Here is a 12305-nt window from a genome sequence, read left to right as displayed (position 1 = left end):
GTGGTGTTGTTTATGAGGTCAGGCGTAGTATTGTAATTAACCAAACTTCTGTCCGTTTTTTCCGACTTTACGCAAGAGAGCTAAAGATGGCCACCAGGCGATAATGCAAGTCTTTCTGCCGAACAGCCCTTGAAGTAAAGCAGTCACCATGTGCTCTTACATAGTCTTCAGCAGTTTCTTTACTGGAAGGTGCACTTCAGCTATAATACAGAGTGTTCTTGGTATTATTGAGCACAGTGTTCAGGTTAGGACACTTATTGACAAAAAAATATAATGCACCGAGAAGGATGTGTGTGAATATAATGATAATACATGTAAGTGATTACAATATTAGAGAGAGAGGAGAAGTTTGAGGAAAATTATACAACTGAAAGGAGGCTCTAGTACCTTGTTGGGCCGCCTCTAGCCTGGATGCAAGATGAGATACGGTTGGGCATGCAGGTATACAGGTTCTGTATGGTATCCTGTGACACATTCACCCACAGATGTTGCAGATGGACCTGTAGATCCTGCACAGCTGTTAGTGTCCCTCATATCACTACTAGGGGCGACTAACTGTTGTATGAGATGGCTCCCCAGATCATAGCATTTGGGGCAGTTTGTTGCTCCACAGTAATGGCAGATTTGAAGCATTCACCACGAGGCCTCCATACTCGAAACGGATCGTTGTCAGACCCCAAACAGAAACTGTATTCGTCGCTAAAGATGATGCGGTTCCAGTCTGTCGCAGTCTAGTTTTCTCATTCACAACCTAACTGCAAATGAGGCGACAGTGGCTGGCTGTCAATGGCAGAACCTGTAATGAGCGCTGTGACTCCAAATTTGCTTCTGCTAAGCACCTGTTAAAGGCAACCTGTCACCGGGATTTTGTGTATAGAGCTGAGGAAATGGGTTGCTAGATGGCCGCTAGCACATCCCCAATATCCAGTCCCCATAGCTCTGTGTGCTTTTATTGTGTAAAAAAAACGATTTGATACATATGCAAATTAACCTGAGATGCGTCCTGTCCCTGAGATGAGTCCAGCGTGAAGGAGCCCAGCACCGCCCGGTCTCCTCAGAATCTCCTCCTTGCCCCCGACGTCAGAAAGCTAGAGCGCCATAATCTCGCGGTGCGTGAGCTAGCGCATGCGCAGTTCCTTCCCTGAGGCTGATGCCAGCACAGGGAAGGAACACTATGACGACACTGCTCATGCGCTAGCTCGCGCATCGCCAGATTATGGCGCTCTAGCTTTCTGACGTCGGGGAGCAAGGAGACGGGACGGTGCTGGGCTCCTTCATGCTGGACTCATCTCAGGGACAGGACTCATCTCAGGTTAATTTGCATATGTATGAAATAGTTTTTTTTACACAATAAAAGCACACAGAGCTATGGGGACTGGATATTGCGGATGTGCTAGCGGCCATCTAGCAACCCATGTCCTCAGCTCTATACACAGGTTCCCTTTAAGTGGTCTGGGTAGAGAAAGTGGTGTGCAATTAAGGTGCCACCTGTGTCTAGATAGTGGACAAGGAAACTTGTGAGCAGATCAAACAATCCTTTCTACTGGTGGTCTTTCTGGGCTGTCCGGATCCTGTCCACTGCTCCCAATACCTCCTAACAGCCAAGTCAGAACAGCCTAGATGGTGGGTAGTTTATCAAAACGACCATCCTGCTTCTTTCAGTCCAGTGATGTACGCCCTCTCAAAGTCTGTCAGCTGGGCAAAAAGTCAGCTGGGCAAAAGTAGCCACTGAAAGCACTTTCACGCCCTTTTTTTTTTTTTTTAGCAAGACCCAGTGTCTAATCAGTTCACACCTATAATCATTTACATATTTGCCTGAGACATTGCGGCAAAACCCTGTCCATATAGGCCATTATTTTGCCCAATACAACAGAGAATGAAGTGAAAACTTCTGACAGAAATGCATTATATCATACAAGAAAATAATTTGTCAAGTTGGAAAATCTCCTTGTGTTAACCCAGTCCTTCCTTTTTCACAGAATGTGATCCTTCCCTTTTCACTGACCTCTACCCTTGTTCCTAATTGAAGTCACCCGCATGCATTAGATTAATGATGGTGGATCATCCAATCCAGACCTTCCGACCACAGTCCTTAGAAATGCTTTGACCTACATAGGACCCTGCATGCAGACTGCACCGCTGTTACTCTGCCTTCGTCACCCCCATCCCTCTCCGCTCTTGCTGTTCTGCTGCCACATCAATTTACATTTTTCAGTAAGGCAAAAATGATGGGTCTACTAGACAAACAGACTAATTGATGTTTGTTTCTTGATCCTCTATAACAAAGGCTATACCTTTATATTGGAGTGGTTGATGCATACAAAAATGAACATGATTTAGTATGAACTCTCCCCCCTCATTTTATTATAGTCAGAATGTCAAGGTGTAAGTCTTACACGGGTTTATCATGCTGTTGGGTTCTTTATAATTCTTTAATATTTAACTTTCCTTTCTTTGTAAAATCTTATCGTATGGTTAATAGCGAAGTTCACACGCTGTATGTCCACACTTACTTACACTTTTAATATCATTATGGCCTCATGCACACGGCCGCTGTTTTGGTCTGCATCCGAGCCGCCGTTTTGGCGGCTCTGATGCGGACCCATTTACTTCAATGGCTGTCCGCATCCGTTCCGTTCCGTGGCCCCGCCCAAAAAATTTTAATAACATTTCCCATTCTTGTCCGTGCTTTGCGGACAAGAATAGGCAGTTATATGTAAAGCAAATAACAGTAGAATGCCCAAAATATTCCAAAAATATATTTAATTGTAATAAACATGTCCTGATTTATAAAATGTTCAAGATAACAAAAAAATATGAAGAATCAGCAGGAAACCGGCTGCCGCAATCCACTGGCCAGTGTCTCCGCTACCCACCAGAAGATGGAAAACATGTCAAGTATGCCAGTGATATATATCAGGGTGATTCACAACATAGTAGCCCAGATAGTGTTACTATTCTGAAATGTAATGCATATGGTCATCACCCTGGTACAAAACCATTAGATAGAGCTCAACTCAAAGTGTAGTTGAAGAAAAATAATAAAACAAAGGCTAGAGTCTAGCAATAGAGGGAAAGATAGAACCCCCACAAAAATGAAAAAACCACACAGAACCTTATAATAAAGGATGTGGAGGAGCTCATCTGTGAACTTCAGATAGAAAACAAACATACCATGAGACATGATGGAGGGTAAAAGGCAGCAGGCACGGGACAGGCTAGGAACCTCGACGCGCGTTTCGCCTCAGCTTTGTCAGGATGTTTTCCATCTTCTGGTGGGTAGCAGCGAACTGGCCAGTGGATTGCGGCATCCGGTTTCCTGCTGATTCGTCATATTTTTTTGTTATCTTGAACATTTTATAAATCATGACATGTTTATTACAATTTACTAAAATATATTTTTGGAATATTTTGGGCATTCTTTTGTTGTTTGCTTTACAACACTATAGGTTTATATGGTCACTCATCCCTTGCCCTGACTTACGGTTGTACATTGAGGCTTTATTTTTTGGTAATATAGTTATATGTAAAGGCTGTCTGTGTCGTTCGCAAATTGCGGAATGCGCATGGACGCCATCTGTGTTTTGCGGATCCGCGATTTGCGGACTGCAAAACACACCACGGTCGTGTGCATGCGGCCTATGGCTAATGTTCCTATAGACTTTGCTAGTAAATGGTACTACGGGCTTGATTCACTGATGTTCTACATAGAGCCCCAGGTTCAGACAAACATTTAGAAGCAATGCCACCATTACTGGCCAAGTTGCTCTTACGGTCTCGGTAACTTACTGTGTGTTTCTTAAAGACGTCAGACACCTTCTTGCACTTCTTGTCAGTGAATCAATCTCACATTAATATCTAGATCTGTACACTTTTTTTTTTAACAATTCCCTTTCTTGTTTTCCTTCATTTTAGGGTATCCATCCACTACATTCTACATTATCTGTCTGGCTTCTAAGTCTTGCTCTACCTTTGTTCACCCCTCTTTAGATCTCCGAACTCTCTAATATTACTCTAACTTTCTGGCTCACAGATAGACCACCTGTTCTTTTCTGTGGAATGCTTGTCAGACTGGTTAACAAAAGGGACATGAAGCAGCCAGCAATTGCAAGAAATGTGAGGGTGAAAAAAGTGCTAGGTCAGTACGATTTATTGACCAGTCCTATGAAATACCAGTGTGATCTAAAATAAGTTAACGTTTTATAAGTCTTCTGTCACTGATGTCTTTGCTGGTGAAATATTACCCTAAAAATAAACTAAAAATGACCAAATGCTTGTGCAGCTAGTTGCGTATGTGTGACTATATCAGCCTGTGTAGGAGTTCCACCATGCAAGCTGATCCAAGCAAGAAGAGACAGCTGCCTCTGCATGTGGAAAGAGCCTTCCGTACTAATCTAAAACCTGCTGACATCAGCCTTGGTGATTTTTATATCTCCTTTAGTCAAGGTTCAGATGTCTCCTGAAGCCTAGCAGTATGTTAGGGTAGCTAATCTCAAGTAAGAGAAAAAGTTTGGATGTTTTAAAAAGTTAGCATGCTGACATATTTTTTTAAAGAAAATGGTGAATACTTGTGCTGAATTTGTGCTGTTACAAGGAGTTACAAGGAGTTAAAAGGGAATGAATACACAGGATAGCATAGCTTTATATTGCAATATAAAGATCTATGTTTTGTACGGTCTGCGTAGCATATCCTGCAGAGACCCTAAGTCCCTTCAGTATTAGAAACTTAGACACTAATGCATTTTAGCTACTTCATTGTAATATTTAGTAGGGTTTGCAGATATATGCTATTAAAGGGATTGTCTCATGAACCCAATGCCTTTTTGAAATAGAAACCGGTACAGCGATCAGCTGATCATCATGTGTCCGGCTTAACCAACCCACATTACTTGATGGCCATCGAAATGAACACCCGTCTATGTAATGCATAGATGTGCTGGCTTTTTGTTCTGGCTCATAGAGACAGCTCGTTTTAAGAGTCATCAGACCCTACTACATCCACTAACCTACTACCAACCAATCCGTGTTCTCTTAATACCTTTATATGATGCCGAATAAGAGATCGGCACAGTTTTATTTATCTATGAAACAGAAGTAAAATTTAAGCTGGATAATACAACCAAGTACAAAAGTTTGCCTACACGTTTTAGATATGCAGCGTGCCCTCCTCGAGAGGTAAAATATAGTATTGTGCCCAACACACTATTGTCTACACTTGTGGTGTTACCTAAGTCCTTTTCTTCATATTACTACTTAGTTCCCATGCTATAGTGACACCGGGTGCCAGCATATCAAGTGATTGTGTCTTTGTGTAAGGGTCCTTATAGGTTCCACAACACCATCCATACCGTAGTGGTAACTGCGTGGTAGTGCCCGTTTAACTAGTTTGTGTATGGAAGCTGGATAAACTGATATAAGAAAATCAGACCACCACCTCTGCCTGGTTACCTGATCTCTAATGAAACCACTTATGCTTATTTTTACATTGCTTTCTTCTGTAATGTCTTGCCAACCTGTTTACTCCTTACTTCAGGTACTCATTTTAAGTCTATCCTCAACAGTTTTCTGGTATTGGTTGCTCGCTTCCACCTTCGTTGTGTGGTATTCGCAGGAGCACTCTTTACTGAAAGACTAAACATATTACTTAGTACTGTAGTAGTCTGGATGAGTAAAATTATTGTTTCAGTAAGGAACTCGTGGTCAATTCATAAAAAAAAATAAAAGTAGTAACTGAAAATTTTTTCATTTGTTTATTGTTAATTAAAAAACAAAAAGTTCAACCCCGCAATATAGTTGCCAGCTGTTACCAGGATCGGCTCCTTTATATTTGTACATGTCCTGTTACTACCGAACGAGCTTTGGCTCTCTAGTTTACTTTGTACTCGCCCACTCCCTAAGGATCTTTGGCAGTATTAAAGTATACTTCTGCCAGGAGACTCCATTTTACAGGTTACATGGCAAATTAATCATTAATTGTAGTTACTTTGAAAAACATACAATTACCCATCTAGTACTGGCTCATTGTCCGCACAGTTCTTTCCTGATTTCAGTTCTTGGAGGTGTCATCTTCCATCTGACATAGGTAAAACTAACTGACCCACCACATTGTAGGGGGGCTGCATTGTAGGGGGTTATTTCCAGTGCTCTGAATGCAATGCAGTTGATGCAGGATCCGTTATATGTAAGAACTTTGGTGACCTGTGGCTACTGCAAAATGGGGCTTATGACAGATTTATTCAGATTCCTTAACTATTATGCATATTCAGAAGGAGGAATAGTTTTGAAGATTCATATGGGAGGAACTTGAGAAATATGACTGAGAAGCTTAAAGGGGTATCCCAGTTTGCATGAACATCCTTTAAAATAATCATTTATGAAGGCAGCTGTAATTTTATAATGTATTTCTTTCACTTTTATTGCTCCTATCTTCCATTCTGGGCTGCGGTTACATAAGCATGTTCATGCAGCTCTTGACATGGGCAGAGAAAAAAAAGTAGAGACCTTGGTGCAGCATCTAGTTATTTTTCTATCTCATCCCAGTGCTGGAGTCACAGCTACACTGCTCAGTACGGCTTTGTAATGTAATTCATGTTGCTTCTGCTCTTGAATTTGTGCCACAGAGATATAGGAGAATAGGGTATCCTCTTCTGTGTGCAGTGTATGGGAGATATCTCAATAATTAGACTCTCATGAAGCTGCCAATTATAGAGAGTGCCTACAGTAGGAAAAATTGCTGATGAATGTCAGATGCAAGTCCTTTAATGGTCAGAAATAGTGATATTTCTCATGACATGACAGCTTGTTCTGAAAACCCATCTGAAATGACAGATATGCTTTAATTCTGTTTTTATTTTTTACTCGCCATATAGTATTAGTATCCAGCTAACACTTTAGAGCCGCCACCTTTTAGCTTGATTTAAGCACAGTGCTTGAATAGATTGGCCTGCCTCACTCTTCCTAGCAGCACTAGCTGACGAGAGATACTGAACCTGTCCCTATAGACTTGAAAGGGGTTTCCAGAATTAGAAAAACATGGCGGCTTTCTTCCAAATTCTTCCAAGTGTATGGGAAAACGTCTCTGAAAAACACCACACCCAGAGCATGCTGTGTCTTAAAATCTAATGCGAGAGGCCAAAACACAACAGGGAACTATCTGAAAAGACCATACAAAAATGCAAATAAAAAAACGTTAAAAAAATACATAATGTGACACCAGCCTTACCCTAAATTTACTAATCATGTCCCATATATTAATTGGTAGACCACTTTTCAAACTTAAAAATGAAGTCACCTTTGAGCAAACCTGGGTCACCTGCTGCTGCATGGACATCTGCCACACTGTACATGATGCACTGAATCTGCTCTGTGCCACTTGTCCGAATGTTATAAATAACAAGCTGTAGTTCTGCAATTTTGTGTGACAAGAGTGAATTAAAAGTTCATTTTCTACTAGTTCTGGTTTAAAAATAACTGGACAGATAAACCAGAAGTGTGGCTGACCCTGGCAGTTCACAGCTTTACATTGTGATTATTGTGAAATCTTGTATTCACTTCCCTCTTCTTCTTATGTCTTCTGCAGATTGCAGAAGAAGTTCTAATGGGTATTTAGCTTCCTAGAAATATATTACAGAATGCACAGTTCACTAATCTTAAGGGCAGCACACCCCCACACAATCTGTCCTGCCAATGAATAATAATTATTGTGCCTTGCAAGGGACAGCTTAAAGGGCATCTGTTAGATTTGTACCTATGAAACTGGCTGACCTGTTCCATGTGCGTTTGGCAGTTGAAGGCATCTGTGTTGGTCCCATGTTCACATGTGTCCACATTGCTGAGAAAAATGATGTTTTATTATATGCAAATGAACCTCTAGGAGCAATGAGGGTGTTGCCATTACACCTAGAGGCTCTGCTCTCTCTGTAACTGCTGCGCCCTCTGCACTCCGATTTGAAGGGCCAGACGTTATGACATTTTCACAGCCTTGCCCTGTCAATGTGCAGAGGACATGGCAGTTGCACAGAGTGCTGAGCCTCTAGGTGTAACAACAACGCCCCAGTTTCTCCTAGAGGCTCATTTGCATATATTAAAACATCCATTTCAATATAAGGTTTTTGAAATTGACGGCCAGTCCCTAGTATATTACATTAATTTTAGATCAAGTGAATAGGACGAAGTCACAATACCCAGCACAACTACTGCTAAACATTTGACTGTTGTCCTGGATTTTAATATAGATGGCCTATTCTCAGGATAGGCTGTCAGTATCTGATTGGTGGGGGTCTGACTCCCGGCACTGTAACTACACAGCTCTGTCCATAATGCTGTGGACACAGCTGGTTGTCAAGGGGATCCGGTCAAAAAGAACATGCCTGTCTTTGGTGGGCTGTTGTCACAGCGCTTTACTTCTGTAAGCCTAGCATTTTATTCAGTAGATGAGGAGAGCCTGACCATAGAGCTCTGTTCACATGAGTGCAGATCTGGGCTCTCCCTTCTCCTGCTCCACCCCTCACTCTGTTTAAGGCCTCCTGCACACGGCCGTTTTTTTTTCCCGTTTACTGGCCGTTTTTTTGTGTTCCGTATACGGTCCGTATACGGAACCATTCATTTCAATGGTTCCGCAAAAAAAAACGGAATGTACTCCGTATGCATTCCGTTTCCGTTTTTCCGTTCCGTTTTAACATAGAACATGTCCTATTATTGCCCGCAAATCACGGTCCGTGGCTCCATTCAAGTCAATGGGTCCGCAAAAAAAAACGGAACACATACGGAAATGCATCCGTATGTCTTCCGTTTCCGTTCCGTTTTTTGCTGAACCATCTATTGAAAATGTTATGCCCAGCCCAATTTTATCTATGTAATTACTGTATACTGTATATGCCATACGGAAAAACGGAACGGAAAAACGGAACACAAACGGAAACACAACGGAAACAAAAAACGGAACAACGGATCCGTGAAAAACGGACCGCAAAACACTGAAAAAGCCATACGGTCGTGTGCAATAGGCCTAAGGTTGGACTAATTAATGCAGATCTCTCTGGATCATCTACAGAGATGGTTCTTTTGGAGCACATTGCCATGTTATGAAGGAGCTTCACCTCTTTTACTGAAACTTGTAGTTTCTGTCAATATAAGGTGTTTTGCTATGTAGTTGCCGGCAGTCAAGCGTAGCATCATGTTCAATAGCATGCGCAACACTCCATCATAAGTTAGCAAGAAGTGAGTGTCTCCATGCAAGTCTCTGTGAGGTTCACACTGAGGCTCTCAAAGACTTGCATGGAGAGACTGACCTCTGTCTACACAGCAGATGTTGTAGGACTGGGGTAGTCATATGATGCACCAGTAGACCAAAACCAGAGCTTGGTATTGTAAGAAAAATGACTACAGTGACTGCAGTACCCTATCCCTCATATAGTTTACAAACTGGGCAAATAAAAACATTCCAGAGTTCTTCTTTAACAAGGGTTAGATAACACTTTTTGAAGGGTCTTGAACCACTAATCCATGCAGAACATGCAAAACACAAATGTGGAGACTGAAAGAACCATTTCGAAATTGAGATTGTTCTCCCACAATTTCTGGATTGCGATGATGGATAGTTGAAGTCTTGTTGATCGGGTAAACCAGACTCAAGTGTCTGCCTTCTGGCACAGGCAGATTTTGGGCTAACCCCTACCGCCCTCCATATTTAGTGGAATTTATAACGCCTTTTATTTTCACTAGCATCTGAACAGCCCCTAAGCATCAATGATTCAGCACCATAATTGTGTGTATCTTGTGCTTTTCTTTGCCTGCTGTCCCTTTTTCTTGTTAAATGAAAAGTAAATTTGTTTGGTCTCATCTGATCCATCACACAAATCCATTTGTAGTTCCCATAACATTTTGTACAGTAAGGAAAGGGTTCTTATACTGGATGTGAAATCCGACAGTGGGTTTTCATATTGAAAACTAAGGCATTTTTCAATCAAAATCTTTTTCAAAAAATGCCCCTGTATCTAGGTTCCGTACCCCTTGGTGTTTTGTTGTTTAATTCCTTCTCAGAACATCCGCCTAATATTAGAAACTACCGCTTCTAGTTTGCCAGTTGGCCGGCCTGCACAATAGCAGGACTCCCTACACCACCCATGTAAAAGAGGATCCAGGTGGTGGGAACTGAGCTAGTGACCTTGTGTGTCCACCACCATGACGGAGGACGCTCTGAGAAGGGATCAAAAGAAAACACCAGTATGTAACTTCAATATCTAGACATGAGATTTAAAGAATGTTGTGTTTGTGTGATCTAACAGAGGAATGTAGTAATTAGCCATAATACAACCTCTTTAAAGGTACTGTTGACAGATTTTTTATTTTTTTTAAATATATATATATATATAACCACTTTCTAATTGGTGTAAGGCTGTGTTCACATCATGTTTCTGTCCCACATTTAACACATGACTCAGACAGATGCCCCACAGTGACCACTGTTACCATAGGGTTCCATTGTAAAAAAAAAAAATGTATTTGTTTAACCACTTCAGCCCCCAGTGCTTAAACACCCTGAAAGACCAGGCCACTTTTTACACTTCTGACCTACACTACTTTCACCGTTTATTGCTCGGTCATACAACTTACCACCCAAATGAATTTTACCTCCTTTTCTTCTCACTAATAGAGCTTTCATTTGGTGGTATTTCATTGCTGCTGACATTTTAACTTTTTTTGTTATTAATCGAAATTTAACGATTTTTTTGCAAAAAAATGACATTTTTCACTTTCAGTTGTAAAATTTTGCAAAAAAAACCAGATCCATATAGAAATTTTGCTCTAAATTTATAGTTCTACATGTCTTTGATAAAAAAAAAAATGTTTGGGTAAAAAAAAAAATGGTTTGGGTAAAAGTTATAGCGTTTACAAACTATGGTACAAAAATGTGAATTTCCGCTTTTTGAAGCAGCTCTGACTTTCTGAGCACCTGTCATGTTTCCTGAGGTTCTACAATGGCCAGACAGTACAAACACCCCACAAATGACCCCATTTCGGAAAGTACACACCCTAAGGTATTCGCTGATGGGCATAGTGAGTTCATAGAACTTTTTATTTTTTGTCACAAGTTAGCGGAAAATGATGATTTTTTTTTTTTTTTTTTTTCTTACAAAGTCTCATATTCCACTAACTTGTGACAAAAAATAAAAACTTCTATGAACTCACTATGCCCATCACGAAATACCTTGGGGTCTCTTCTTTCCAAAATGGGGTCACTTGTGGGGTAGTTATACTGCCCTGGCATTCTAGGGGCCCAAATGTGTGGTAAGGAGTTTGAAATCAAATTCTGTAAAAAATGACCTGTGAAATCCGAAAGGTGCTCTTTGGAATATGGGCCCCTTTGCCCACCTAGGCTGCAAAAAAGTGTCACACATCTGGTATCTCCGTACTCAGGAGAAGGTGGGGAATGTGTTTTGGGGTGTCTTTTTACATATACCCATGCTGGGTGAGATAAATATCTTGGTCAAATGCCAACTTTGTATAAAAAAATGGGAAAAGTTGTCTTTTGCCAAGATATTTCTCTCACCCAGCATGGGTATATGTAAAAAGACACCCCAAAACACATTCCCCACCTTCTCCTGAGTACGGAGATACCAGATGTGTGACACTTTTTTGCAGCCTAGGTGGGCAAAGGGGCCCATATTCCAAAGAGCACCTTTCGGATTTCACTCGTCATTTTTTACAGAATTTGATTTCAAACTCCTTACCACACATTTGGGCCCCTAGAATGCCAGGGCAGTATAACTACCCCACAAGTGACCCCATTTTGGAAAGAAGACACCCCAAGGTATTCCGTGAGGGGCATGGCAAGTTCCTAGAATTTTTTATTTTTTGTCACAAGTTAGTGGAAAATGATGATTTTTATTTTTTTATTTTTTTTTCATACAAAGTCTCATATTCCACTAACTTGTGACAAAAAATAAAAACTTCCATGAACTCACTATGCCCATCAGCGAATACCTTGGGGTCTCTTCTTTCCAAAATGGGGTCACTTGTGGGGTAGTTATACTGCCCTGGCATTCTAGGGGCCCAAATGTGTGGTAAGGAGTTTGAAATCAAATTCTGTAAAAAATGACCTGTGAAATCCGAAAGGTGCTCTTTGGAATATGGGCCCCTTTGCCCACCTAGGCTGCAAAAAAGTGTCACACATCTGGTATCTCCGTACTCAGGAGAAGGTGGGGAATGTGTTTAGGGGTGTCATTTTACATATACCCATGCTGGGTGAGATAAATATCTTGGTCAAATGCCAACTTTGTATAAAAAAAATGGGAAAAGTTGTC

At 41.1% G+C, this 12305-nt stretch overlaps 1 protein-coding gene across 15 annotated transcripts in view; it reads left to right on the top strand.

The window, feature by feature from the left end:
- Positions 1 to 12305, top strand: part of ABI2 (abl interactor 2) — a 110254-nt gene that overhangs the window by 82129 nt on the left and 15820 nt on the right. For 8 of the 15 annotated variants that reach the window (XM_040439855.1, XM_040439847.1, XM_040439854.1 and 5 more), the window contains one exon: positions 4034 to 4138. The exons of the other annotated variants lie outside the window; for them this stretch is intronic. In XM_040439855.1, coding sequence (XP_040295789.1) covers positions 4034 to 4138 — 105 coding nt within the window. The remainder of the gene's footprint in view (positions 1 to 4033; positions 4139 to 12305) is intronic. 15 annotated transcript variants of the gene reach the window in all.

The sequence above is a fragment of the Bufo bufo genome, chromosome 7 (genome assembly GCF_905171765.1).
Source record: "Bufo bufo chromosome 7, aBufBuf1.1, whole genome shotgun sequence".
Taxonomy (NCBI): domain Eukaryota; kingdom Metazoa; phylum Chordata; class Amphibia; order Anura; family Bufonidae; genus Bufo; species Bufo bufo.
Note: the sequence above shows the minus strand (reverse complement) of the source record. Positions and strands in the feature narration are given on the sequence as shown.